This window comes from Argopecten irradians, chromosome 7 (genome assembly GCF_041381155.1).
Source record: "Argopecten irradians isolate NY chromosome 7, Ai_NY, whole genome shotgun sequence".
Lineage (NCBI taxonomy): Eukaryota > Metazoa > Mollusca > Bivalvia > Pectinida > Pectinidae > Argopecten > Argopecten irradians.
Window position 1 is genome coordinate 12,457,563 of NC_091140.1, and position 24,988 is coordinate 12,482,550.

General features: G+C 33.7%; 2 protein-coding genes across 3 annotated transcripts in view; both read right to left on the minus strand.

Moving 5' to 3' along the window:
* Nucleotides 1–1,826: 1,826 nt before the first annotated feature.
* Nucleotides 1,827–11,271, minus strand: LOC138327582 (tartrate-resistant acid phosphatase type 5-like). The gene is made up of 6 exons (XM_069273778.1): nt 11,154–11,271; nt 7,790–8,007; nt 5,427–5,551; nt 4,365–4,562; nt 3,895–4,042; nt 1,827–3,262 (listed from the first exon to the last, which is right to left on the minus strand). Exons 1-6 carry the CDS (start codon nt 11,203–11,205, stop codon nt 3,014–3,016), a joined length of 990 nt encoding a protein of 329 aa, XP_069129879.1. The 5' UTR covers nt 11,206–11,271; the 3' UTR covers nt 1,827–3,013.
* A 3,789-nt stretch (nt 11,272–15,060) lies between these two features.
* Nucleotides 15,061–24,988, minus strand: part of LOC138327580 (uncharacterized) — a 40,968-nt gene continuing 31,040 nt past the window's right edge. For both annotated transcript variants that reach the window (XM_069273775.1, XM_069273774.1), the window contains exons 2-10: nt 22,829–22,915; nt 22,305–22,522; nt 21,939–22,102; nt 21,078–21,328; nt 19,813–20,228; nt 18,853–19,140; nt 18,086–18,277; nt 17,339–17,486; nt 15,061–17,178 (exon numbers count right to left, since the gene is read on the minus strand). In XM_069273775.1, coding sequence (XP_069129876.1) covers nt 16,931–17,178; nt 17,339–17,486; nt 18,086–18,277; nt 18,853–19,140; nt 19,813–20,228; nt 21,078–21,328; nt 21,939–22,102; nt 22,305–22,522; nt 22,829–22,904 — 2,001 coding nt within the window. In that variant the 5' untranslated portion in view covers nt 22,905–22,915 and the 3' untranslated portion in view covers nt 15,061–16,930. The remainder of the gene's footprint in view (nt 17,179–17,338; nt 17,487–18,085; nt 18,278–18,852; nt 19,141–19,812; nt 20,229–21,077; nt 21,329–21,938; nt 22,103–22,304; nt 22,523–22,828; nt 22,916–24,988) is intronic.

A 24,988-nucleotide genomic window follows, 5' to 3' on the forward strand; every position in this document is an offset into this window, starting at 1 on the left:
TTACCCACATGACTAACATTTTGTCCATTTCCTTGCGAATGGTTTCCTTCATAAGGAGTGGAAGAACTTGTCCTTTTACTCTGACAGGATCATCTGCAGTCAACCTGATCTCGTTCTCAACCGATGATGTTTTCCCTGGAACATCAGTTAGAAGAGAAATCACTAAGAATTCTATCATTCCCTATCGCTGAATCTGATCAATGTGGTCAGATACGTTTACGTCATCAACCAATTCCTTCCTGGTAGGAATATTACTCGTTTATTTTATCGTTCGTTGCACATTGTGTTATACGCAGTAGTTATCGATTGCCGGAATGATAAGCGGTTCACATCACGCATCAGATGCAAAATAAACTTTGCTGAGCAGTCACACATCAATCGACGCCTCTGCAGCTTTTTTTTGTCTCTATTCAATTCAGAACTATGGCTTCTGGATACCGCGTTGCATAATCGACATTCGTCAAGGTATCTGTTACCAGAAACATATATACATAGAGATTGGCAACTTCGCCATTTTTACGATAGGCAGATGTACCTCTGTATGTCCCTAGGGGCTTTTAGATAAACTCTTAAATAATTAAATACAGCAGAAACACTTTGATATGTTATAAAAGTTCAGCTATTTTCAGATGGTTTGAGTACGATTTTGGAAAGAAAAAATAATATTTTAACTTATATATAAATAAAACAAAACGCACTTCCGGTTTTGAATGCCTGATTTCGAAAAACCGGGTAAGATTACTCATTTTCATACTTTCAAAAATCATATTAAATAACATCAATTGGGAAAACTGATCACATCAAACCATGATATAATGTTAAAACTTTGTGTTGATGCAAAAATATCATGTTTAAAAGAATATACTTAAAAGAAGTTAGCCAAGGGAAAATGCCTTTAAACCGGAAGTCCTTCTGCCTGTCAACATAGACAAAGAAGGAGTTTCCAATCTCTATGTATATATGTTTCTGCTGTTACATGTACCACAATTAGAAGATTGCAACGGATTATCAATTAAATGCATGGTCCCTAGAGGAACTTTCAATACGCCACCTTTCACATATGTCCTATGGCAGACGTCAAGAGAACGATAAAACCTGGTATTTCAGCTATTACTCCGGGGAAATAAAATGTTGCCGTTGTTCGTGTTTCTCCCATATGACGAGGCATCATTGTCAATCGAAGAACAGGATCACGGTAACTCTTAAACAGGGGTAAAAATTGTCCATAATACATGGTACAAAGAGATAATTTTGTATCGTAATTTAAAGGAAAATGTTACTTAAAACCACACAGGCAAAAACGATCGACAAGAAATTCAAAAGCGACCAAAGAATGATCGATGTCTGACAATTGAAAAAAAAAAGATTTTTTCACTGCCTTTCAAACTTGGATTATCAAAATCAAAGATGGCGGCCTGTTTAAAGATTCTTCAAATACTTTCTGAGAAAAAACGGTGACAAACTTCAACTACCAAAATCTTTGATGTCGGCCGTTTAGCCATATTGTTGACTGATCGGTCCCAAAATGCAATATGCACAACTACGGCTCTAGAGTAACCTACAAATAAAATTTGAGAAAGATCTCTTCAGTAATTCTGATAAAATAGCGGTAACAGCTTTGTTAACGGACGGACCACGGACGAAAGGCGATTTGAACTTATGAATTAAAAGTTGTTTTTAGCAAAAGTAAGATTAAAAATTAGTAAATGAAGTATATGTTTACATTAAATATAAATCGGTAACGTATTCCTCGAATTGGGCGTAATCAATCATTTATATCATACTTGAAATCAAATTTCAGCAAATTAATAACCCGCAGCACTATCTCATTGTGAAATACTTTTTAATTTTTATTTGTGACGTGGCGAAATAATACACGTGTATGCAAATGAAACATAGGAAACTTTCATTCAGCTTTACCGCCCTGATAGAATCAGCCATAATGTCCCTGGGCTACGTCCTCGGCGATGATTTAATTCTACCGGAGTAGTATAACACAATACTAACCACATAGAAAGTCTATAATTGATAAACAAGTGAGGACCGGGCAACACTAGTTCAATATATCTTTGTTAATTAATATATCAAGTAATCAAATACTGATAACATTAAATAAGTATAAATACAAGTTATCAATGTAAATCATTGTCTTATAATATAGTCATTGTGAAGAAAAAAACAAAAGCAAAAAATAAAACATACAAACAAAAATAATTAAATACATAGATTATGTAATTACATAATTGTTATGTCAATATATACATGGATGTATTTGTACCTAATTGACATGGAATGCTATCATCTGTAATCTAATTAAAATATCACAAAGTTTATTAATAACTGATACTCATTCAATGATTGGAATGTAAACAGTCAATAAAATATAACAGTTACACCGGATAAATCGTCTGTACAAATATTTAGCTTAATACAAAATGGCTACCCGACCTTCCTAATTAAGACGTATTCATTATCGAAACGTATGCGTGAATGCAACGATACATGTACATAGCTTTCAGCTACAAAATAACGTACATAAACTAACTAAACTTGTTCACGTGACAAATGACTAAGATTTCCAACAGCCATTGGTAGCTACCTCTGCATACAAATGTTAAAAATTAATAATTAAGTGGGCAATTAGTAACATGTACAAAATAAAGCATTGATGCCACTAATTTTTCATAATGGTATAAAAATATATTTTTATAACCCGATGAAATAAAATAACAAAAAGCTTCTTATCAATTTCAGACTACAAAATAATAGAATGAAATACGTTCCAATGTCAATTTCATTGAATTTTCAAGGGATTATTTTTACAAATCACTGACTGTATTGTGACGTCAACATAATGCCGAGTTTTCACGCGATTCTCGGGTTTGTATAGTGGTATGAAAAAAATGGCTCATCGAAAGTCAAATTTAGTATAAAAATTATGAGTATACTATTTCCAAACAAATATAAAGGTGTGGTTTTAATGTTCAAGTATCTTCAAACTATCTCAATTGTTTCATTTTTTTCGGGGGAAAAGCAGTTTTTGATAAATTGAACTACCACGGCCATCTACAAAAGTAAAGGTCATGTTGCTTTTGACTGTTTCAATGTACGCAAATCCTCCTAAATCCAGTGGCTTTGCCCACATGAACTTTGATGAACCATTTGGAACAGCCTTCTTGTGTTTAGTACTTGTATCCACGAAGTTAGCCGCACCAACTACGAACAGGTCTATAGTGAGGTGAGGCGACACTGCCTGTAGGTGCTGCAAACAACAAGAAATCTTATAAATATTTAGTAAACGAGGGCTAATAAAAAGAACATAAATATTTCTTCAAGACTCGTAAATTATTGAATAATGTATCCTGAAGAATATTCCTTCTTTATTTATTTTCAAAACACGCTGTCTAAGTTACAACTCCATCTTCCATATGAATTATGGTATGACAAACGAAGTCAGCATTTTAAGAACATAAAATAATAACAGTATCTTTCCATATGACATGAAGACGTCGATTATTACCCTCAGTCGTCATATTTTGTTGATATGGCGCATCTAGCTGGACCTATCTGATAGTTTTTGAAATATTGACGGCACTGGTGATTTTACTTTGTTTTCATGCGAGCCTTGAAAAATCATTTGAATGCATGCAACTAATTATATAGGTCCATTTATGCTTAATAATCCCAAACTGTTACAAAGGTAGCTTCAACATAAAAGAACATACCCAAAGACTCTTCTTTAATTTGCATTTCTGTGAATGTGTTCATGTAATAACAATTATCAATCAAACTGTGTCACGTTTTCACATTTCTAGATATTACTAGAAAATCAAACAGAATGTTTCTTATTTTCACACTCCAAACAGTAACCTCCGTAGTCTAGTAGAGTAGTACCTGTAAGTTGTGGTCATGGCCGCTGAGGTACGCTGTCACATTATACTTTTGCATCATTGGCAATAGTTGTTTTACCAAACAGTCTGTCGGGCCATGTTCTGCTACAGAATACACCGGATAATGGCCTGCTACCAGCAAATAGTCAGCTCTGAGTATAAAACAAACATATAAAATATATTCCACTCAAAAAGTAAACTGTCATATTTCAAAAAGACAAATTGAATTAGACTAGAAATAATTCACATTCTATTTGGAGTACAATTCATGGTTAATACAATTATTGAAGGAGGGAAATATTTCTTTGATATGCACAACTTCACCTCTTACATAGAATAAAATCAGTTATATATAATTATTTCATTAATAAGGTTTCTTCAATAATTAATAAGGTTTCTTAGTATATTCTTGGTACCAAAAATATTTTTGAGTCTAGACACAAAATGTGTTAAAAAATAAAATGTCTTCTTTACTTGCTCAACTGCAGCATGTTTTCAATCCATTCCCATTGAGAGGCCGCCATTTTAACATCACTTGGTCCCTCCGGTTGTGCCTCATACTGGTCATGCCCAGTATTTCCACATAAAAGTACCGTATCTATCATAATGATATCCATGGTGGCGCCATCTGGAACAGCCAGCGACATCTTGTAGTAGTAATTCGGGAAGTTCCTGTGTGATACAGTCAACAAAGAAATAATACATTATACGTCTTAAATGTAAAGGAGGTAAGAAGTATGTTATATTTGTAACCAGTCTATTCGAACACTGTCATAAAAGACAAATATAGACGTAACTTTAATTGAAATCCAACACAAGCATTAAATTCATACGTAGACTTTACTACTCTCCAGGATATCACTTAATAAGGTAGTATTGTGTGATATACAGTTTTCGTTTAAAAAAGAAACAAACTTTTATTCAATAAAAAGGATTGGATCCCGGATATAATACAAATCCTATACACTCCATCTTAATATGACAACATGTATTTCTATTTGCTCTCAGTGATACAAAATGTATATAGGCTGTTGTACTAGCATAATTCACAGGATTCGAATATTACGAAGATCCAACAAAATAATAATCAACACCTGTATTAAGTATCTAAATACAGTTTTAATTCATATAGCTGGCAAGAAGAGATAAAGAGACATATAAAGTACACTTTATTGGTATTTAAGTGTACTGTTACATTTTGTATATTGCCATCCATCTGCATCATTCTAATGCCAGTAAGAATGCGGTCTTCATTAACGATACTGTTCACATTTATTTAAAACAATATTTTTATTCAAGTGATCTCGGATGAACATACACATATAAGTACATTTTGAAAGTAGGCTAATATCTTATATTAATTCCTCTCCAGGTGTTTACACTTATAATATCGATGGCGTACAATTATACGAACAAAGTTCTAGAGCTTGTACAGTTTTCTTTAAGTTAACATATAGTAAAGATATAATTAATATAAGAGCTTAAATGTTAATTAAATAGTATTTAATCAACATACCAATTATTTAATTAACATACCATCGTTTGTCAACGTTTGAATACGCTATTTGGGCAGAGACGTTTCCATTATGATCATGGTTTCCAGCAATCAGGTGCCAGGGGACCATCAACGACTTGCTTGTATATACATCTTCGTAAGTTTCCTTGAATATAATCAGAAAATTTATACAAATATATTATATAATTTGACCATTGTGAATTTTAACTGCGATAAACACAGCTCTGACTCCCGCATGCTTTCTGGCTTATGGTTTGTGACTACCGTGACCAAACCTTTCACGCCGTTTACATGATACTGCTTTTTTGACTAACACATACTGTGATTTCACATTTCCTTTGTTTTTCATCTTTATGAACCATTAATAGCTATTTTTACATATGATATATAACAATACTATACGTAGCAACCGCACGCTTGGCAGACATAGCAGCAGCAGATATTATCCTATATTATCCTAGGCGCAGATGGCGATATTCGAATTATTTGATTGGCCAAAAAAGAATATGGCCGGAGTTTGGCGATCGGTCAAATCCATGTTTCGCCGAGTAGATTATCGCTACGCCACGCGACAAATGAACTTGCATTGTTAATATATATTTACACAAGGAATCACTCATTTGTTTGGTGCAGTAACTTGGTCCAATGAATACACATGTTCTGATTTTATAGTAAGCGTTATTGATAAACTTTTCATTTATACGTAGTGGGTCTTTAAATTGTCAGTTCTACATTACTACGGTTTATGTTAATAGAAAAGGACAAACGATTACCATGGAGCATGTAATAGATATCTTTGCTTACTTTGATAATATTTATGACTTATTATTTTCATTCAAATGATTCGTTTTCAGATTCCTATGAGGTCTTATTTAAATGGATGATAAAATGAAAGTGATTTGGCTTGTGCATGATATAGTTCCGAATAATGTTCGATTTCATTAACTCAAAATGATTGTGTGTAGGTCTGGTGAGGGCAAATCACCCATAAACAGGGGCGCGTCACTGGTTTATTCACACGGTGTGCCTTCTTTCATACTGTTGATAAATTGAATAGTTGAATAGTGAATAGTGAAAAGCAGCTATTGAAACCACGAGATATTGATATCGGTTATTGAAACCATGCTGACTCTTCAGTAAAGGAAAATTTTTAATGACATAAAAGCGCAAATAATTTTAGGACATGGTACATATCACTAATAGTAGCCACATACTTACCGTATGTCAGGTGAGTACTGATAGTCGATTGAACGTGATTATCAAAACAATGTTTAAGTGTTGAAAGACATACAGGGGTCCCAAAAATATGTCCCGTCTTAGACAGGTAATATCCGTTCCAATACTTAACCATTTTTGAAAATTAAAAATGCTTTTGAGAATATGGGTATCCTAATTTAACTTAATTTGGTACAAATATACTGATTGCATTATAATTTCGTGTAATGACGTCATAATAGAAATTATGGCGTCATCTATGTTGTCACAATTCAGTAACTTTCCATTAACGTGAAGATTCGACTGAAATTATCCCACTCTACTATGCGACCGGAAAATCGGCTAGTTTTGTAAATATAATCACACAAAAAATCACCCAGTATTCATCTGTCCATCTCCAGGAATTGTATCAAAATTTGAATTTCAGGGAGATAATTCAGAACATTATCGAAAAGAAGGGTGAACACCTCAAAAGCATCTTCGACTAAAAGTTATCAATTTTCTGAACAAATCGCTAAATTAGCGAAATGTGATTTTCTCGTTAATTTAAATACAAATGTTTAGAAAAAGATATTTTACCAGATTGTTATATATTGTTGCACAAAACAGATCATTACCTTTATTATGGTATAAACATCAAATTTGTCCATCTATTGAAAAACTTTTTACAAAGCGCCAAACTTGGGACATGTTTTTTGGGACACCCTGTATTAACCATTTATACAGTTGTTTCTATTATAAGTCGGTATTTCTGAACTAAAATATATTCCCCATTTATATAGAAAATTCTATTATAAGTTGGTATTTCTAAACAAAGATATATTCACCATTTATATAGTAATTTCTATCATAAGTCGGTGTTTCTGAACAAAGATATATTCACCATTTATATAGTAATTTCTATCATAAGTCGGTGTTTCTGAACAAAGATATATTCACCATTTATATAGTAATTGTTATTAAAAGTCGGTTATTTCTGGACAAAGACATACTATGCATAAAGCAATTTCGATTATCTTCTTTAAATGCTCGCCCGAGAAACTCCGGCCCTGACACCAGTCTTAGACATTATGATAAAAAGATGTCATATATCTGCCATAATGTCTAAGTCTGGTGTCAGGCCCAGAGTATCTTGGCATACAAATGTATTTGTTTGTCTGAATATTACCTTGAAGCGTTTGTCGGCAACGTTTTTGACTCCATCAAAGTAGAAGTTGTCACCGAGGGCGAGAATGTTCTGGGGAGCGTACGTGTCGGCCAATGTTCCCATCTGTTTGGCTACACTAACTTCTACTAGTGTTGTATAAGGCTTGACATCAACGCCTCCCCAGTCTCCCAGGACCAGCAGGCGGGTGCTATCAACAGCCCAGCTAGACTGAACACTCACTGAAACAATTACAAACCATAAAAGAGGAGTGGTTTAGGTTTGATTTTAGTGTTCTTAATGTCCGTTCGACAGCTTTATTCATTTTGATGGCTGACTGACGTCGTAGATTCAATCTTTGTGTGTATGTGTCATGTGAGATGCTTTCAAATCCTGAAATCTTGCTGTCTTTTACAGTGTCATGTTACTGAAGTACGCTACTGGGAGGAACAACTATTTCGTCAGTTTTTTTTGTGATAGATTGGTTGATTGATTGATTAGGATAACGTCATGTTAATAGTTAGGATCATTAAAGGATATATGCCATGTGTTTCGTATTTGGTGCGCGTGTTTTGGGAGACTGCGGTACCGCATCGTTATAATGGTAGAACTATTGCACATTTTAAAGTGTTATCTCACTGAAACCTGCTGACAGAAACAGAGGATAAGTACAGCATACCACGTATAGTTCTGAGCATTATGACGTGACCACACTATACTGTTGATATCTATACCTGGTAAAAATTACTATATTCATGAAAGGCATAGAACCTAGGAGTCTTTCCCATGGGGTGTAAACGCTCAACCGAGGGGCAAATGTTGTGCGCTGTCAGGTTTGACTTTAGGAAGAAGTCGTATATGCATGAAGACACGAGATTAGAATATCAAGCACATTTACGAGTATGCATTAGGAGCACCGGGTACAATAGATGTTTCAACACCAACTTAAACCAGGTGATTTAATGGAAAATTGATTGTAAAGAAACTCTATCTCGATTTCTATTTGAAAGTATAGTTGTTATTTATATTATAACTTTCTAATTTCTGATTCGGAAATAAGGTAAGATAAAACTGAATGGTTCGGAAATAAGGTAAGATAAAACTGAATTATCTTTTTACCTTACTTGGTTTCGGGGCTGAATATTATCACAAAGTAAGCTGACTTTTGTGTACCTTGGAAGCACATATTGCAATGTGAATCTTTTAATTACTTTTTTTACATATGAAAATAAGAGTACTGATGCACTAAATGTACTTTTAAAAACAAGAAGCCAACTTTTAAATATACGTACATACGTATCATCAGATACGCTAACCGCCAATTACAAAAAATGACGACAGTGATTCAGTTCTTTTCTTAAAATAAAAAACAAAGCAAATGGTAATCGACTAATTAATTAAACGTGTTTTTTTTTAATTTTCATCACGTTTATATTGAAGAATGAACGTATATTTTTATTTATTGAATACATCTATTTTTGAATTTTGCAATGCTTGACTTGCCATATTTTTAATAGGTGTGTGGATTTATGTAGACACACATATCATATCCTAGGGGCGTTTCAATCGGAGCTACCGAGGGGAGAAAAATGTAATGCCCGATGTCGTTCAGGTTGAGGGGGCGTTTGTCACCGAATAAAGGTAAGTAACTCCTATATATGCTACCTGTTCTCTTATCGGGTAATGTACGTATATGTCCTGCCGAACTACTACGAAATGGTCTTAACCAATTTATTTATACAAAGTTATAATTAAATGTTATTGATTCGTTGCTTCATTATGAATAATTCATGCCTCAGATACGTTTTTGTTCAAGTGAACTTCAATAAATTTTAACTCACTCAGCTTGAATTCTATAAAATTTGATTGGATTTCATTCCAATCTAATGTATGTTGTAAGTTTTTGTTTAAGTTAATAGTTTTTAACAATAGGACAAAAAGATCGTCTGATTATTGGTATCCTATAATTATTTGACAATAGATAAAAAATATTCAACTATAATTCAACTAGGATTTAATTAAGTATTACTTTTGACTCGTAGAATGGTGTGTTGTCTGTAAATTTTTGTGTTATATGCAAAAAACATTATTCACTTCAGTTTAGTTAGTCAACAGGATTCGGTACATATTTTTTTATATTATATGCATATTTGCATGATTTGATCTAAAGCTGTCATTTGCATGACATTATCGAAAAGGACTGTGTCTTTGTTTTTGTGAAGTCGAACCAGTCAAACAAGCGCTCATTGTACAAGCTATAGGCACTAGTATAATTATTGGTATAGTTGTTAGGTGACTAAAATATGTACCGAATCCTGTGGACTTACTAAATGAAATGTACATGTTATTATTTTATTTTCTTATTTTTTTCTCGACTTTTAGCCTGATGCATAGACACTAATGTTTAGATGTGTAGTAAAGTAAACATAATATTAATACAGGTGACCAAATCCGTGGGCTGTTGGTCAGTGAACAAAGAGAAATAACTCGTATTTAGTATCCCATTGTTTACATGTTATATTGTACCTGCCACAGGTATAACAGTATTTAACAACTTATATTTCTCCTGAAATCAATAGAAATGTTTACCCTAATGTTGTCTCTGTCAGGGAATTCATATTTGATTGTATCTCGAATTTGATCTACTGTACATTGTCATGATGTTGGAAAAACAAAGGATAATTATAGCAATGTGTACAAGTTCATCTTTACTGTCTTATCGCAGTACATTACCAATTCATGTGGGTAAAAGTGTACATGATCCTAATCTATTTAAAAATAAAGCGCATTAAGAGCAGATACAACATCAAATTACCGCCACATTGTTCTATAATGTTTATGAAATACACCACGTACTTGTTAAGATGAAAATATGCAATAATATCATTTCTGTATTTTGAAAGATACACTTAATTATGAAATTGAATTAATTAGTATTTAAGATTTTTGTACAAAGCTGATAATTCTCGAGAATGTTAACCCTGCCATGGGTAGAGAACATATCAGGAGGTGTCAAATTAACAGTTCGTTATCCCATCGTCAGAGTGTAGATAGGTAATTTTACTACTCAGACAAACATATTAGTGTCGAATTGTGTATTATTGTTTATTATTCGTATATCTAATACATTAGATAGTTTTATCGTATCGTACAAACAAAAATACTCTACAATTAAGTTTCGATTTTGTTTCTATGTTCGAGTCAAAAAGCCTAGGACGCTTGTGTCATATGTGTGTATTAAAATGTCCAGTTTAATATTACTGGTACCAAGGCTCACTCCCAATATAATTTGCTAACTATAGATCTACCGCTGTAAACATGACCTAAATAATTATGTCAGGGTAAATCTTATACTGTATGGGATAATAACAAGACATCAACAACTCACCAAGTAGGAAAATAGTAAACACTCCAGTCGCCATGTTGTTATCATGTGACATATAATCACATGATGTTTGAATCACCTGACTATTTCTATATAAAGATTTTACTAAACACTCAGTGAGCCTGCGATCGACCGTTAGTGCCCGGTACCACGGAAAAGAGAGTAGCCTTGTTTATATATGGTTAATATTCAAGGATTGTAAATATGAATCAACCTGTGATTCTCCTAAAGGTAATAATATTTTACCGTATCATACATTTATAGACAATATTTACACTGTAGCGCAAACAGAGGTAAGGATATATATATTTATAATATTTATATAAATTCCTACGGGCATATACTTACCCGATAATTACCTAATTGTGTTGGTACAATGTAGCTTCCGGTATCTAACAGCACAATGTGATTTATCAATTTTCAAAGAAATGCCTGACAGTGTTAAATTACAGGTGTCATCCGCAAATTCAATACATTGACTTATTTATATTATAAAAGTCATATGACATTACACACTTCTGTATCTTCATGAAATTAAACGAACAGTTCAAATTTTAAAACTAAACATCTTGTTCTTTGTTGTTTTGTTTAACGTAAAATTACATGCTGTGGCTATTGAATAAATACTGCCTTCTTTGCTAATGTAGGATGGTGTTCCTCTTTCACTTCTAATGACGTGGAGGGTATTCAGGACATTTTCATTGATTCATAATGCATACATCTTCTCTTGAAGATCGTGTTAACGTGTCGAGATCATAGTATCAAATACCAATGCATGAGAATAATTATTTACATTGTAAATCTCCTTTTTAGACAACAAAGTTCAGCATCAAAATTGGAAGTTATCTTTACATACGTGTAGTTCTGTGATTTTATAACATTGCCCTGAAATCTGATTGTGGCTGATTAAGATATTAAAAAGCAAACAAAAGAATTTCTGTGGAAACGTTGATTGTCTTTTAAGGTACAGATAATTCATTTTCAATTACATTATATATTTTATCGTTTTTGTTCGTCGTTGTTTCAAAATAAACATTTAAATGTTAAGAATTTTGAAATTGATGCAATGTTTCTTATCATGACAGGAAATAATGAAACTGAATATATTAACTGAAAATAATATACTGTATCATTTACTGTTTCATATGAAGACAATACTGGTACAGTAGATGTTCTATCTGCGGGATATCAAAATATGTTTTTTTTTTTAAAAACGTCAGCAAGTTTCGGATGTACCACATTTTTGATGACCCTTAAAGGGACTTAATCGTTAAAAAATCATGAATAAAAGATAAAAAGAATTATAGAACTAAAATTAATTGCAAAAGTTGTGTACTTTGTGTTAATAACAATATCTAAAAGTTTGTATAACAATTTTGTTCAAAATGGAGAAAAACTGAAAATAAATAGGAACGACCTAGTCACTATTTCATATTATTATCTTTCGGCGAGTGTAAACAACCCCTATGTGCATGCGCGACGCGTGAACATTCCATACATCAGATCGAAGGAAATCTCATCTGTCTAATGGACATATCTACTATCGACTGAAAACACAAATTTATCGACTACAGGTTCCTGATTACTGTGTTTATCTAATAAACCGTATGCAACAGTTTTGTGAAGAGTTTCTAAGTGTAAATAATCCTATACTGTACAGGTTTTTGTAGCCATAAAGAATGGTTTTCATTATATTATATGGTTTTATACTTGCTTCTACCATTATTTTATTTTCATTTGTCATGATATTATGTACAATTCCGCTAAACCTGCCAATATTATTAGGCTTTTAAAAAAAATGGCCTAATATATAGACTTTATGATAAGGAAAAAATGGGAAAAAACTAATAATATAGGCATGTTAAGAGGACTAAGTAAGTACGTGTATTTTTTATCATTATATCAATATTTGACATTCCGTATACATTGTATATCCTTAGTTATAATGTCTATCCGTCTAATGGGTATTCCCTATATATCTCTAGTTATAGTCTTTATCCGTCTAATGGACATTCCCTATATATCTCTAGTTATAGTCTTTATCCGTCTAATGGACATTCCCTATATATCCTTAGTTAAAGTGTCTATCCGTCTAATGGACATTCCCCTACATGTCACTAGTTATATAACTTTTTTCTATTTGATTTACTTTAAAAAAATCAGCCTAACTATATATCTAAATTTTATGTGTACTTTAATGTATTCAAAGCAAAAATATACCTTACATATACATTGTAGACCTATGTATATGTTTGCTTAATAATGATGTACATGTACACCTGTATTCATGTATAATATATACATAATTAACGGGTGAAAATACCTCTCACTTCTTGTCATAATTCCATCAAATACTCTAAAAGTTCATAGAATTATATATGCTGTTTTACTTGGTAATGTAGATACAGCGGCGTAGGAAGCGGGGTTGGGAGGTGGGGGTCGGGGTTGGATGGGGTTAGGGAGGGGACAATTACCTCCCTGTTTCCCAGGACGGGGGCAAACATTTCTTGTTTCCCCCCCCCCCCCCCCCCATTTTCGCCGACTGAAATGTTCTAAAATTGCACATTTGAAAGAAAAAAAGTCCTCCTGCGCATTTTCGTGAACCAGACTAAAAATGTCAATCAGGGGATCCGGATTATACGTACTATTTTAAAAAATGTCTCTTAAAAGATTCATCTGTTTATATGACTTAGCAAGACAATTAATTCATTATTATTTTGTGATAAACAACAATGTACCGATGGTGTGAAGCCAGTATGTATGACGGCATTCACAATTACCAATTCTTAATGCAGGTAACTTTAAATTAAAAAAAAGTTTTACATTTGTATGTTAAGAACGCTTTAAAATCATTAAAATACATCGTAAAACTCATCACAGCCATTCTAAATCGTAATATTTTTACCCGGGGGAGACCCTCGGACCCCCTCAAACACCCAAATCTCGCGCCTTCGGGCGCTCCCACATTCATCAAAATGCATCGTAAAATTCTAAATCGTAATGTATTTCCCGTGGGAGACCCCGGACCCCTCAAACACCAAATTCTCGCGTCTTCGGCGCTCGCAAATTCATCAAAAAAGCATCGTTAAACTCATCTTAGCCATTTTAAATCGTAATATTTTTTCTCGTAGGAGATTGTCGCCCCCCCAAACACCAAAATATCGCACCTTCGGCGCTTGCATGGAAATTTGCGTATTCATTAATTTCCATTTAACGACGCCATTGTCTTTAAATGTGTACAAGGATTCTACTTAACGATATATGAAAAAAGTTTATAAAGTATATGTGGTTGTGTGTTGAATTAAAGAATTAATCTCCTCCTGTGGGTGCGGGGCGAGGTGGGGGGGGGTCAAAATATTGAGGACATTTGCCCCCCTCCCCCCCCCCCCATTACGTTTCTTTCTACGCCGCTGAGATACGCTGTAAATGTATCGGCTATTACGCTTAATCAGGTCAATGTAACCTATAAAATATAAGTTGCCTCTTAGTGGTGTTATTACATCTATATCCATTAGCCGGATGAGATTTTCAGCGACCCCTATTCCGAACTCAAAGATGCACGCGGTTCTTTCCGTTGTAAACAGTCAATGCCGACAGATACTATTTCTTGTTGTGTTTGACGATATTTTAACGTTGATTAACATTGCCAATAGTTCAAATTAAATGTTGTAATTTTGAAAACTTTCTAATTTCAGGTATAAGAACGTTTGTAGGAAGACAAAAACCCTAAGAAATTTATGTAAATCTAATGATTTAGTAACTTTAAGTGAAATATCCCATTATTAAAAAAAACACATACGTAACCAACCAATAACCTTAATTAATTGATGATAATCTGTTTAAGTAGTGACACTGTATAATTCCAGTTGATTACTTTATTTCTATAGATAATTAGTCTGCAACTTTGTATACATATTTCATAAAACTACATCATTGTTTAAACATTTTTATTTTATAAAGAAATTAACTCATTTTAACGCAGAATACAAAATATATATGTAATACTAAAAATCGTTATAAAATTGGAAAGGTCGATTTAACATGAACAAAATTAAGATAACGACATATATTAGATAGGGAACAAAAGTACAATAGATAGTATAATAGATACGAGCAACTTAAATTATGCAAATGTAAAAATGTTTATATCAAAGTCTGATAACATACATAATACAAATCAACCATATAGTGCAATGTTTTGGTATTAATATGTGAATACTAAATATTTACTTTCACTTGCTAAACACGGCCAAGATGTTTCTTTTTTTTAAATTTTCTGATAAAGCTAACTTTATAAATTGTGAAATAAAAAATAGAGTCCCCAAATCTCCTCTTACCGACTTTTAAGGGAATTTGCTAACAGGGAAGAATGAACGAGACATGATAATAGATAAATTAAGAAAACAAAGAAATCTAAATGTATTAGTCTTATACAATGTGCTTATGTTCAGTCATGAGTTGGTCACCCAGCAAAAGGTACCATTTATGTAACGTATCTAACAATCAACATTGAAACGATTATTTTATTTTGTGATTAGTTTTAAAACATCCAGCATAAAAGTTATGTCTCTGTTTAAATTAATCATATACGTATAATATATACAATGCGACTGTGCATCAAATATACTATACATTACTGGATTTTTTTATAGAATAACGGTATGATATAACTTCTTATACATCGAAGTACAAAATCACATATACTATATGGAATACTTTCCGAGTAATTATAACTTTTCTGTAAAATATATACAAACATTTCAACACACACTAAATGAAGGCAGTCTTACTGCTTACAGAATATACCTGGATAATTTATAGAATGTCATGTGCTTTTTCAAACGGGATAAGTCAGGTTTGTATGGTACGTAAATATTTAACTTAACGGTACGACACTAAAACGGCTAGTAACGTTGGTAACGACGTTTGTGTTTGCTCACAAAGTAATGACGTCAAAAATTATACACATCCGGAAGATAATAGCTCATGGTTGAGATGGACGTAATCACGCCTCTTGGTGTTAATCCGGTAATTGAGATTAAGATTTTGTTCTGTAATTATCGAATTTGACAACTAATGACCTATCGTTACCTATTTAAATCGGTTTAATTTTTATTTCTGGTCGTACCAGGTAAATATTGTAGTTATGATTATAGATAAATTTGGTTTCGGGCAACAGTTCAGTCTGAGAGTTTGTTATACGCTGTCTCCTATATATATAAATACAACAGCATCTCACTCATTAATCATGTATAATTATACTGTATGGTAGCCGATGACATTACTGCGATCATTTTAGTTTTGAAATCATACTCTACGACAGATTCACGAATTTGTGAAATATCCATGCTGCTCTAATCAACAGTACACAGGAAGATAGACATTGATAAGCATCATTCTTGTCAGTGATATGATCATACCAGTTATATCAAGGAAATGAACTACAGAACAATTGCGCGTTATGATCATTTGTCTGAAATCCTCTCTCGTATTATGTTTCATAAAAGCAATCATTATTTCGTTCTCATTGTCACATATTGTATTCACACGATATTACAAGGAACAATTTTGGAACGATTGTTCGAATGCTTTCACGTGAAATTTAATGATAGCGTGACAGGAATAAAAGAACAACGTCGCAAATATAGACTGATCACCATTTTTCACTCAATTATTATTTCGCCGTAACTATTTCTTATAATGAAACCATGATCTTGGTAATACAGTATTATATAAAAAAGAGAGCGATATGAAGTTCCCATCATCTCTGGTATATTTCATTACGCCAACAAAATGCAGAGGGAAAGCATCACTAGTACATGAAGAAGACCTCTGTGAACCACTGATGCCGTGTTAGTACAGTGCGAGCCATCTGACCCATCAGGCTGCTCGCCAGTTTCTCGCCAGTTTCCACACCTTGGAAAGTTCTTGGGCTTCCTGGGCATCTGGTTCGGCTCACCGACCTGAAGTATGACACCCATTCCGATGTTGGCATGGAACTCAATGTGACAATGCATGAACCAGAATCCTGAAATCGTATGATATGTAAACGTTTTTAATTCAGAAATCAATCAATTATAAATCAATCTAGGAATAATAGTTCGCTATGTTTAATTGGAGTTTATTCAGTATTCAGACAGGTAGGTAGCTGTACATAACTATGAATAAAGCAGCATATGTGTTCTTACCTGGATTGTTGGCATGGATACGGAGAATAACATATCCGCCGTCAGGAACGGTAACTGTGTCCTTATCAACAGGAGATGTAAAGTTTCTAATCAGCCTGCCTTCATTGTCCAGTCTCTGTACTTCCTCCAGTGTAGTGGAGTCATTTAACTGTCAGAAACACAATCAAGTAACCACATTAGCATATCAAATCACTTGCAGTTTACTTCTGTATCCATTACTCAGCTAATTCAGCTAATATTCTGATCACTTTATGTGCATGTATTTTGTTTTTCGAATTCGCCATTGATTCAGTATATTACTGAATTTCATTGAGGTTCAAAACAACTAAATAAACCTGTAAATTGGATTCTTAAAAATCTCTGTTAAGATAATTTAATGCCTCTATGGAAATTCATAATTAAGATATGTTAAGCTGTAATGACGCATTAGACTATAGCTTATGAAAACAATACTTATTGATCGTTGTTTATGTTGTTATCTAAAATACTGTATACGCGAGTCAAACTATTCGGAATTTTAACTAAAAATATGAAAAAAAACCATTAAGTGAATAAATTGTTTGCGATCTGGCGTTTATGGTTTGTACATTTTTTTGAATCAATCATTTCTAAATATTTCGCGAATGTTTTGGGATCATAGAAATAAATCGATAAATCTCGAAAATAACATCAATGCAATATACCCTGATTTATGGTAAATCACATTTCTGTCGGTAATCCAACACCATTATGGCACGGTATACACACCCTGTCCATGCCAATAACCTTGAACTTGTAACCGTGAAGGTGCATTGGATGGTTGGCATTGAAGACCTTCCCTTCATCTATAACGATCAGCTCCACCACATCATTCAAGTCGACCTTGAGAGTGTGAAGACATTCACAGTAGGTCATATTGCAGTTCTCCTGGCGTTTGGTGTCAGCATTACAGAACATATCCTGTAATACAGATGAGAATGAATTAAAGTTCTGTCATTGTCTTTTACAGTCGATTAGATTTTATTGAGTTTCAAGGGAGAATGAGGTTAAAAGGTGAAATTTTTTCTGATCGACATTTTTCGATTCTCATTTGTCCCAGCTTTATATCTAACTCCCCACAAAACCCACCCACTCCACCCGTTCTATACTTATACGTTGTGCCTGTATTTCATCGTGCCGTTTATTTGTTTGTGCCTATTTTTGTATCCCATCTTTGTTGAAACACATTATCAGAAGTCATCGTACTTCTTAATTATATGTTCAATGTTTAAGTATCACAATTATTTTTGTATAATATTAATAAAATGACCTTATGTTTGTTTTACGATGACTAGCTAAATGTTTCGTGAAATGATTAGTGATCGTTCTGTAGCAAATCACTCAAATCAATTTGGTCACAACCACAACTTTATCACTATCCACACGCATATTAGATGTGTCATGTATACAGAATGGCAGTTCATACAAATCTAAGCGCTGAAGTAGCGCTAAAATTAGAACATTGTAAAATAAATAAATGTAGAGTAATCACGTACCTGCGGTATGTCGTCGAACTGCGATAGGGGAGGATAAGCCGGAAACGCATTACTAATGTAGTTGATTTGCGGGGAAAGCAACTGGTTGTATGCCTCAACAACAACGGACGGAGACACGTATTCGGGTCCTACGTAGAAGTTGAAGTTGTCTATGTTGTTGAAATCCATAGCCAAATAAAACTGTTTGTCCGGAGTTTCCTTCAGGGCTTCGTTAGATGGACGCAGATTTTCAAGATGGGATACCGGTATCAGCATGTCTGTAGCTTTCTTGTTCCATGGATTAAGTTTCTAGTCATATCAAGAGGAGAAACCAATATGTTCTTGGATAAAGGTATAGGAACACTGTTTTCTCTCATACCTACACGTGTAATACTGGCTGGTCTAGGGCAATACACCTATGTCGCCTGAGGCTCTATTGCATGGCAACCCATGCAATAAAGCCTCGTGACGTTGCAGCGTCAACAAAATCACTATTGTTAAGGTTAAACTTTAACATTTTTTTCAGAAACAAGACTGGATTTACTTTAAATGAGACTAACAACGGGATTTGCGTTAAAAATATCATACAATTTTCATGTATGGCGAATTGACTTGCAACCGCGTTTTTTCCGGTTTTATTTCAAAATGGCGGAAAATCGTAATAGTAAAATTGAAATACAAGGTCGAGGTGTGAGAGAAAATTACTCTTTCAAAAGTGGATGTGACGGATAGGGATATCCTCGGGCAAGCCTCGGGTTTTACAACATTTTGTGATCCTCGGGTAGAATAGACCTATCCTTCATATCCACCATTCATTTTAATAACGTAAAACTTACTTTACCAAAACGTATTTATCTTTCAATCAGCTCTGGATTCCAATAATTATGCAAAATATCTTCAGAATTGATGCAATGTTATTATAAATGATTTCTGTAATTTTACAATGATGATTGGATAGTAGGTTTGATCTCACGTATTCACCTTTCCCTCCCGGGCTCCAAACTGATGCCCCGTTGGCAGACTTGGTGTCTCCGTCTTTGTTCCATTATATCGAAGTATCGCCTGCTGAAAGGCGCTTTTGACATTGCAGTCAGCTTGTCCTCTGGCCCGTATCCAGTAACTCCCAACATCCTGATCGGCTAAAACCACAACGTCATATCTCTCGCCGGCGAAAATGTTCAGGCTTTGGACGTCTACGGGTCTAAACGGGTTGCCGTCGCTGCTGATGACACGGAGAGTATGGTTATCTATTGATAGTTGGATTGGACAGTTTAGGATACCATTGCTGATAATACGAAACCTGTAACGTCGTCCGCGCTCAACGTTAAACACTGAATGGGGGGTTGTAATGTTCTCATTCCGATCACTATCGAAGAACACACGGTAAGCTCCCATGCCTAGAAGAAACATTAGAAAAAATAAAAACAAATCATAAAATACCAATAGATTTCGTTGATTTTGTTGAATAGATTTCGTCGAACTCGTTGAATATATTGTTAACTCATTTTTTTCTATTTGTTATGATATGAACTAGGAGACATTTTGTATATGATGTTTATCAATATCTAGCTTGATGTTTTAGGATATCATCATCATTAAATAAATATAGAAATTCAGATTATTTATGTATATATCAATATTAATTTGTATCTACTGTTAATATGTAAGGAGAGGGCGTGTATAGGCATGTTGCCTGTTGCCCAATTCCGATTGTCTATAACATCTGACAATAAATATTCTGAAATGAAATGCCTAGAAGAAACATTATAAAAATAAAAACAAATCATAAATAAGCCCAATATTACAAAGACAAAGAGGAATGAAAAAAAAGTTGTCAGCAAGGAAAATTACCTGTACATTGTATTTTGGTCCATTGGACTTATTTCGATTATGAAGAAAATAAACTTATTGAACCTCAATGTTTTTTCAGGTTCCCTTTTAAATTATAATATTCAAAATTGTCCATTTCAGTGTTTTGTCTCAGATCGATAATACCCTTGTTGACCTTGACGTTAATAATTGCTATATCTTGTTACGGAAAAGAGACAATAGCGCCAGAGTCGGTTTATCTTAACAGAACTATACAAGCTATGTGAAGTTTACTTTACATCAGCTGTTTTTTTTTTTTTTTTTTTTTGAACATATGGTCTTTTTACAATGATATTTTGTAATTCAAATATGCAATAAAATGTACCATTTAAGTAATAATTGATACCAAACTGAAAATCATAAGCATGATATATCACCATTGATAAGCATTGAAGCTGGTTTGTTGTCTCCGTTAGCTTGATGGTGATTAGCAAATCGATCGAGTGTCAATTCCAATAGCCAATCATTAACGATCATAGTATGTTCGATGAGATCGTAGTCATAGAGACCATGGTGAACCTCGCGTTCAGCTGCTTGTCGGACTACAAAGGCTCCAAAGATTCCATCAGAACGAAGTTGCCCTGTGTGACCGTGCCAATAATGAGTCCCGGGATCGGTGGCGTTAAATCTATCAGATTAAATACAATTATTATAATTCAATCTTGCTTCTAACGAATATTGCCATGGACTTATCGCCTCATCAAGTCTGCCTCCGATTGGCTACAACCACTTAAAAGAGAAAAATAGTGTCCATCAGAAAATTGGGAAATTTACATATACAGTAACACACGTAACTAACGAACACGCTTACAGCGAATTGGTGGATAATACATAGTCCCCTTTAAGGTTCCTAAAAATATCTGCAATATGTTTATAACGTACTATGTTTATAACGATGTTGGTGGTCCCCAGAGGTTCGTTTTAACCGTGTTTTACCGTATGTTATTTTCATCTTAATCCAAGATGGTATCTGAATCTTTGTATCAAGCTTCACTCTGGCCATTTATTATTGCAGAACCAGAGCTGGATTACAATCCAGATCATAACAAAGATAGGACATAAGATAATGGATTACTCCGAGTTGAGCCCTACGAGACAAGTTTCAGTCATTCATTTGAGGGAATAATGATCAGCATAAAAAGGCCCTAGCTAAATTTCATCTATATATAAAAAATCGTGAAATATGTATAACATCAAATGTATTATTATGTTGTTGATACTATTAGTTATTAACCTACCGGTACTGGAACGAGGTGAACTCAGGTATAGGACACTGGGTCAGCATACCAACACCGTCCATGTATGGGGTACCACGCTGTAAGATGCCGTGCCAATGAATCCCCATACCGTGGCCATTTAACTTGTTATGGACGTTTACCAACACCGTATCTCCCTCACATACCTAGAACAATATGGAAACAAATGACGTCCACAATAAACACAGAATGACGGTTTGGACAATTTGTAGCGCTAAGTTAGCGCAATCACTTGATAAGCGCGACAGGCGCTTAACTTAGATTACCACTAAAATAAGAACGCGTACAACAAGTCTGACGCCCAATGATACTGTACTGGAGACAATATGAGTTTGAACGTTGTCTTACATGTATGGCTGGTCCAGGCAACATTCTATTGATGACGAGAATCGCTCGGGAATTTCCGTCGGCTGGTATACATCCGGGTCTGTAGCAGTCTGTGACGTTATAGGGACAGTTGTAGCAGGCTTTGGTGAGAGTGTAGAAGGATTCCGCGTAGAAGTCATACTCACAGGTGAGACGTGAGTTTACCTGGCACGTCCGTACACATGAATGGGTCCGATAGTCTGTAGGATACAGTATAAACTTACCTATAATACTTTCAGTAACAGTGAGTTATATCTCTGAAGGTTGAAGTGAATATTCGAGCTGCGTGGAAATGTCAACAAGGGCATAGCCACCCGGGAGGACGTTTTAGAATTCCTATAATAAGTAATTTGTTTGTATATTTCTTCACATGTAGAGCGCTTTGATAAAAAAAAATTATACTGGATATATGAACACCATTTTAACCACCTACTTTAGCCTTCCTGTGCCCGACTATTTACTTTGCCCTTCTTTTTTTCGTATAGAACAATATCAGTATGTTTTACCTTCTGTAGACAGCATGGCATGTGTGTCAGGTATACGTGTGTAAACAAGTATCAACACGATAATCCAAGAATCCATTTTTCTTTGCACTAAAACGAAGAAAAATACCAGTTTGAAATATATCGTTTATTTAGTAAGATCTGTAGAAATTATAGCATGTGTGAAAATTGGTGTGTTAGTTCACCTCACGTGAAACTAAATGTACTTTATTTCATTTGAAAGCTATGATATATTTATGAAGTATGTAATGAATACATTCGTTACTATTCTTTTCTATTTTCATTTTATTTTTATATGATCCTCTTTTTATCTGTTTCATTTGAAAACCAAATTTGTATAACTAATATTTTGCCATTATGGACCGACAGAAATTCTTCATTCCGTCAAAATTTCAAAATTGCTGTTTCATCTTGTGTAATAACCGTCAAAATTGCTGTTTCATCTTGTGTAATAAATCGTAGTTGATAACCGAGTTTCCTGATCTTATGTTAATGCTGAGATTCTCAAAATGAGTTAATAATGTTAATATAATATTAAGTATTCAATTATCTTCCTATTGAATCTATGGTCTAAATAGAGTTTTCCAGACAAATGTTATGTTGAGTTTCGGTCTGAAAATACAGCAAGACAACTTCTTAAGTTTGGTGTTATTTATTTGGCGTCCTGGTAAGAAGTCACAACATTCATAAGTACAATAAAAATAACTAAATATACATTTACACAAGATCTCTAACATATAAGTGTATTGGGATAGCTGATATCCTACTTATACAATTAGTACCATTTACAGAGAAATGAACTACAATAGAGATCAATGATGTACAAAGACAATGTATGAAACTTTACAATTAAAGTGAATAATTGAGGTTACACAATAAAACAAATGTACAATAGAATAGGGAATAATTATATAAATAATTATCAGACATAACTTTAAGATACGTAAATTTAATATACAAGTAAATTATGAGGGGGAAATTAGTTTTATCACAGAGAGTGAAGTGATACAAAAGAAGATGGTAGAAGTGTACTTGACATGTGAAAGGTAAGACTAGACTATTAAATGATATGGAAACAACAAACAAATAATGACACATATAGAAATACAAATACACAACGATTGCAAAAGAGTATTAACATGGGGGCAGCCATGTTTGTCTTTCCGGTCACTCGAATGGTGACGCAATAAGGACCACTTCCGGTCACAGTATAATGTGAATCACATTTGGTTTAAACAAGTTGAAAGTGAGTTTAAAGGTCATATATAAGTCATTATTAAAAGATATAAAAATATATCCTACAATACAATTAAAATATTTTCAGGAATCAAAGTAAATGCTGAACTCTTTGGAATATATAGAAATGAAATATTTCATATAGACTATAATATCAAAATGGTCTAAAGTAAATCTGATTTATGAAATATTTACATTTTGCCACAGCGATTCCCATTACTCTAATGATAATCGTGATCTGCATTATGAGCCATTAAATGCAGCCTACACTTGGTGTAGTAATATCTATGTACATAAATGGGCGTGAGTCTTGTTTATTGACACTATGTTAGTCCGCGCAGGAAAATTGACATCATGGTTGAATGAACCAGTTTGGTTATAAAACTTAAAAAAACACTTTTAAATGTCTGAATATTTGAAAGCAAACTGAAAAGCTATTGGAAAACGTTGAGATTTTGTTGTCTTTTCAATTTTTTTATATGGACTATTTTTATCACATTGAACTTGGCTGTTGAGGTTAAATGGCTTAAGCGGGAAGTTCAAATTTCCACTCGCATCTAAATTATGTTTTACTTTTAACTAGAAAGCAAAATGTAAATATAACAATTAAAGTATTGTTAGATTGCATATATTGGAGATATAAATGTGATCTGGTGGCAGAAAATATTAATAACGGGCGCTATCCTACCTATCTGCCACCCAGATTGCATTTATATCATCTAACAATCTTTTAATTGTTAAAAACTTGCTTGATTTGAATCAACGTGCGAAATGTTAATTAATAATATTGTTTGATTGGTGATTTTTGGTCACAAAACAACATTGTTGATCAGTTTCAATATCGAGTCGGAAATGCGAGGGAGATAAAACCAGTACTAATAGATAACTCTTAGGGCGCGCAACAGTACATCTTTTATTGTAATTCAC

Coding starts and splice junctions, on each gene's coding strand:
- LOC138327582 (XM_069273778.1), bottom strand. CDS start 11,205: ATGTCACATGATAACAACATGGCGACTGGAGTGTTTACTATTTTCCTA. Junction 8,008..11,153: donor GTTTACTATTTTCCTACTTG/GTGAGTTGTTGA, acceptor TAATTGTTTCAG/TGAGTGTTCAGTCTAGCTGG. Junction 4,043..4,364: donor AACATGCTGCAGTTGAGCAA/GTAAAGAAGACA, acceptor TTTTATACTCAG/AGCTGACTATTTGCTGGTAG.